The 5,355-nt window shown below is 43.4% G+C and overlaps 1 protein-coding gene across 1 annotated transcript; it reads left to right on the top strand.

Moving 5' to 3' along the window:
- Positions 1 to 331: 331 nt before the first annotated feature.
- LOC149328016 (uncharacterized) lies at positions 332 to 4,728 on the top strand. Its single transcript, XM_089562042.1, has 2 exons — positions 332 to 377; positions 4,088 to 4,728. Exons 1-2 carry the CDS (start codon positions 332 to 334, stop codon positions 4,726 to 4,728), a joined length of 687 nt encoding a protein of 228 aa, XP_089418168.1.
- Positions 4,729 to 5,355: the final 627 nt, after the last annotated feature.

The following is a 5,355-nucleotide window of genomic DNA, read 5'->3' as shown; positions in this document are numbered from 1 at the left end:
CAAGCATTGTTAAAGATACCGTAACTGACATTGCATTTCAGTGGTGGAAAACATCAGTTTCAAATTTTTTCACTCGCAGTTAACAGCACATTGCAAGTTGCTCTTCTATTTCCTATCCATATCCTTTCACATTTTGTTTCTAGAGAAGAAAGGCTTCAGAAATTGTTGTTAAATGCGCTTTTTGTGCATTGCCGTCTACACAAAAGCGCACATGTACCGATGCCTGTGGCGTTTGTGTTCATTCCAAAGTGACACTCCTTTGCTCTCTGTTATTTTGCAGCCCATTACAGAAAACCCAATGCGTACAAGGTTCCACGCCTGCCACCCTTTCATGACTCCATTGCTTCATGCTTATAACCTGGAAAATTCCATGTGCAGTGATCTCAGTGCATTGTGTCTATCACAAAGTGGATTGGAAGCAGTTTCGATGTAATTGCTTCAATTACAGGGGTCTTAATAACGAGGAAAGTGGGCATTACCGTGAAAACAAAAATTTTGTTTAGTGAACTTGTTTCGTAAGCAATATGGTTCTTTCCCCTGAAATCACAACAGGCTCGCTTAAAGGAAAAGGAAGGAGGGAATAACGGGTGGCAGAATATTTGTCGCTAACAGATGTTCCTGTTGTTGACGAGGCACAAGGTTCTTTTTGTCCGTTTTGACTCGATAGTGGTTCAGCAGAAATCACTGGTGTGTAATGGTTGACCAATTTAAATTAAGCTCTCAGTGAGATTCCCATTTCTGTCGTGGTATTAAGAGGACACCTGAAGTTGAACGCAGCCTATTACCTATGTACTCTTGCGGTGTGCCTCAGTAGTAGAAGTATTAGAATCATGATATTTGGTCACTCAGAACCAAGCACCAAGAGAGGATTATGCATGTCGTGCAAAGAACATTGGTCTTCCAGCTATCTTAGCCAAGCTAGGCACTCCACATAAAAAGGGTTGGATAGCAGATGGGAGGATACTGAGTGGTCGTCCCGCATTCCAGAACACAGTGAGTGAAACTGGGGTATGTTTCAGGGCAGTTATTATATTCAGGTTATTTCGCATATTTTTGGAACATGGCCTGTGCCGGTGTCTGTAGGGTGTTGCATGTCAGTTTGTCTATTAACATTTGGGATGTGGAGAGTCGAAAAAAATAAGCAGCTGGTGCTCATCTTAAATAAACGAGAGGCATTGGTTCTAAGACATTATGCTCGGTTAAACATACAAACGGCAGAAAATGACGCCTTTACTTTTGGTGCAAAGTGGGGTGAATCTGACTCCATTATATTATTCAGAGATCAAAGCAGGATCTCTGGAACTGAAGAGATGGTCATTGCGCAAGACGGTGTGGGCGATCACACAAAAGAGAAGAAAATGTGCTTATGCTGGGCATTGTGTGGTTGCTCCGATAAGTGTGCAAATTGATTATTTCATTTATACGATATTCTTTCGTGTTTTTCACTTAAAGCAGAAACATTGTGTGAATATTGCATTCATTGATAGAATTTCCCTTTTGATGAATGTGTGATTGACAAATCAATTTTTATATTCTTGTTCTGTACAGCCACACAAATTTTCAAAATGCTTGCTGTCGCCATTCAGTGTGACTCCACCAGATTTCACTTTGCTCTGTCCGCTAGGTGGGGCTTTATGAACAATGAGGCTCCGCAGAAACCCTGCTGTCTGTATTGTGTGGTGAATTCTAGATGGTATCGTATCTGCTGCCGTTCACTGGTTTATGGGCATTTTTATGGCTTTGCTGAAGAGTACGCTATGATTCCTTGTGGTTGGTCACAGGTGACTGACCTCACTTTGTCATGTGCGAAGTATTCCTTACTCTGTCCAAGCTATGTTTGTTGCTGTGCGCATTTAGCCTGCATTCTGACGTCTTCCGTTCTCTTTTGAGGCTCTTTTAAGAGCAGGCGACATTTGGCTGCATGGGGTGACAATGTTTTTTTTAGTTTTCAAATGCTTAGTGCTGTTGTGCGCATTTGTAATTCATCAGGTGTGGACTTCAGTTCGTGATGATTGTATGTACCTTGAATTATCTTTGAGGAGGAAATTCTTTTGTTATGATGTGAAGCCATTTGAAAAATTTGCCTCCCCAGTGTTTCTGTATAGCTCTGTGCTCTGTTGACCGTGTTTACCTTGTGCGGTGCTGACCTATTGAAGCAGTGCTCTTTGCTGTGTTGCCCAAGGCAATGCAAGCTGTAGCAGACTTACTCGTCTAAGAACCACACTGTTTCTGTCTTTTTTTCTGATTTTGCCGGAGTGAGTTCCTGACACATGGCAGGTCTTAATGCCTCACAAAATGCCTGTAAAACTGATTTAGTGTTGCTGCGATTCTGATAAGTGATGACAAGTTGTACTTTTATTCTTTATTTCTTGCTGCGTTCACTCTCCCCGCATCAGTGGCATAGTCATTGGAGGATGCACCACGCATGTGGGATGTGCAGGGTTGTAATCTCAGAACTAGCGCTGAGTACCCACCAGTGATGCAATGAGCAAGTTTTCACCCTATCACCCTAGCTTGTGCTGGGTGCAGTGCTTGGAAATGGGCCTTTAACTCCAACCTGTGTCGAAGAAAGTGCCTTGAGCCATGGCCCTCTTTAGCTAAAGCTGCCCTTTCACCATCGCACCTATTGTCATCATCAGCTTTCATTCTCATTACAATTTTTCATCCCACATTCGAGGCGTGGGCCTTACACGAGTAAATATGTTACGCTCTAACTGCACTTGACACACAGTAGTGTGCTGTTTCAGATGTGCTTCTACTGGTTTGGTTAATGCCACTCTTGGAGCTGCTGCAGGGGAAACACCGTGTTGGGCATGTTGGCCACACTTGTGGGCGGCTGTAATGTTGGCCGCAAGCAAGCCTCCTGACAATTTTTTAACCAGTTGTCAAGCTCTGAAAATATTTTTCCTACGTGCTGTACAAAGGGTGTAAGAGGTCTTAAAAAAACAGGAGGAATCCTGTCCCAATGTGTTTTGTCTCTAACCATAACTCACACTCGTTAGTTTTTAAGCCTACGTAGGCAGACTTGTACAGTCCTTCCTATGAAGCCAGTTACTGTGCTAGCGAACAGGTCCATAAAGTGGCTGTTGGTATGCTTGCAACAGCTTTCCGATATTTTTAGGTGACTGATTCTTTCATGAGCATAATTATAGGTCTCGTCTGGAGGCAGAATTGAAAGTTTGGAATGTTTGCTTTGGAACTTGATTGTTTTTAAGCCTGTCCTACTCAATTTACCTGACCTAGCACAACACTTGTATGAGATGGTATGCTATTTTCACCGTCTCATCCACATAACACCATGTGAGTTGTTGCACATGTAATCCTGTGTCTTATGGATGTAACCTGTCTTTCACTTGCAGGCTTGACCACCAGAGACCGCAAATACGGTGTATTTTCTGGACAGAACTCATCAGGTTAGAACCTTCACTTTTTCTTCATTAATCTGTTCCTGAAGTTTGTCTTTCAAAGAGCAGTGTGAAGAATACAGAAGCTTCAGTTCATAGAGCTCTGGTGAATTATGATGATATCTGCCTTTGATATTCTGGAAAGTTGTTTTCCAGAATATGTGAACTGTTGACCAAACTGTCACCCCTGTGAGTTCTATGCATTGATGTTAGGACTTGCGCAGGCGTCCAAGGCCTCAGCAGGTTTTTAACCTTAGCTTTTGCTTCCTCTTCTACCCTGCCTAAGGAGCAAATAAAGAAAACAAAAGTGGCAGTGTGCTAAACTTAGCTAATTGTCATTTGTTGGGTATTAGGCCCACTTGGGTGGGCTTAGCACAGCGTCTATCATGATGGCAGTAATGGAAGTGCTTAGAATGGATTTCAAATGCTACCCTATTTTGTTGGCAAGGATGACATTTTTTCAGCTGAAATGTTTTCAGCTGCTTGCAGAATTCATTCTAGGGATATCTTTATTCAGACCTGAATTCTTTTTAAGGACGACCTATTCAATAAAACTTCTCATAAACATCCACAGCTGTTGACAATTATGTCCTGCACATTGATCTTCATCTCCCTAGCTCCAGGTGAGCTGTGCAATGTTGGTTCCTGCTGTTGATTGAAAGTATTCTTCCTTTACCACACAGGTTCAGTCGTCACACACAGCGACCATGGTGCACCTCCTGTGCAAGATTCAACTGGTCAAAGGCGCCCAGTGAGCCACTGCATGGAATCTACTCCTTCTGGCAGTGGTAACCACCGGGGTAAACCTGCAGTAAAGAAGGTGCACGAATGCACCCACTGCAGCAAGGGATTCAAAAACAGATCTCAGCTGGTGGTGCATCTCCGAGTCCATACTGGGGACCGCCCATACCACTGTGATGACTGTAGAAAGAGCTTTGCAGTTAGGTCCAATCTGAAGGCACACCAGCGCACTCACACTGGCGAGCGTCCTTACCATTGTGACTATTGTGATAGCAGCTTTTCAGACCGGAGCAACTTAGTGAAACACCAGCGAACTCACACAGGTGAGCGTCCTTACCGTTGTGACCACTGTGGTAGCAGCTTTACATCGAAGAACAGCCTGGTGGCACACATCCGTACCCACACGGGTGAAAAGCCGTATCAGTGCCAGCTGTGCCCCATGGCCTTTGTACAACATTCAAGTCTTGCGAGGCATGTGAGATCCCATAAGGGCGAAAAGCCGTTCCAGTGTGATTTGTGCCATAAGACATTCGCTCGGGGAAAAAATTTAAAACTCCACAAAAAGACGATTCACAAAGAATAGCAGCGGTTTCCAATGTCCTTAGTCGATATGTTTTCCTAGCTACCTTTTTATGTGCGATCTAATGAGGTTCTAGCTGAATGCTCTATGATGGGTGGTGGTAGCTAACCTTCGTCTTTCTTTACATTTGTATGTTTTGTTCACTTTTAATGTTTTTTTCAGGAAAATACATTTGTTGTTTCCTTAGGCTAGACACACTCGCGATAAGTATTTCCTGAACACAGAGAGAAATCCTGCTGTGCTTGTAAACTCGTATGAATGGAAATGAAATATCGGTCATACGTGGATGGCATCACTTCTCGTTGGAGGGAGATTTTAAAAACTTTGTACCTAATATTAGAGAGAGATTTAGCATACCGGAGACCTAACAGCATAGATGTATGCCGGTTTACTGCTAATTGTCCACGCACGCGCAGTAGAATGCGTGCAGCCAGGCAGGGTCACCACCCTTTTGGAGCCGGCCTTCAGTAAACCAGTCTACATCTACGCTACTTCGTCTCCACTGCTCTAAATTTCTATTGCTAATGCCATTTATCTGCCTGCTTCAGTGAGAAGATGCAAGGGGGTAAAACATGCACAACTATTCTTTTTGTTCGTGCAGTCTGAGTGGGCGTATTTTTGTTATGGTCA

The sequence above is a fragment of the Amblyomma mixtum genome, chromosome 9, assembly GCF_055824585.1.
Source record: "Amblyomma mixtum isolate Tamu chromosome 9, ASM5582458v1, whole genome shotgun sequence".
NCBI lineage: Eukaryota > Metazoa > Arthropoda > Arachnida > Ixodida > Ixodidae > Amblyomma > Amblyomma mixtum.
This window is presented reverse-complemented; position numbering and strand designations above follow the sequence as displayed.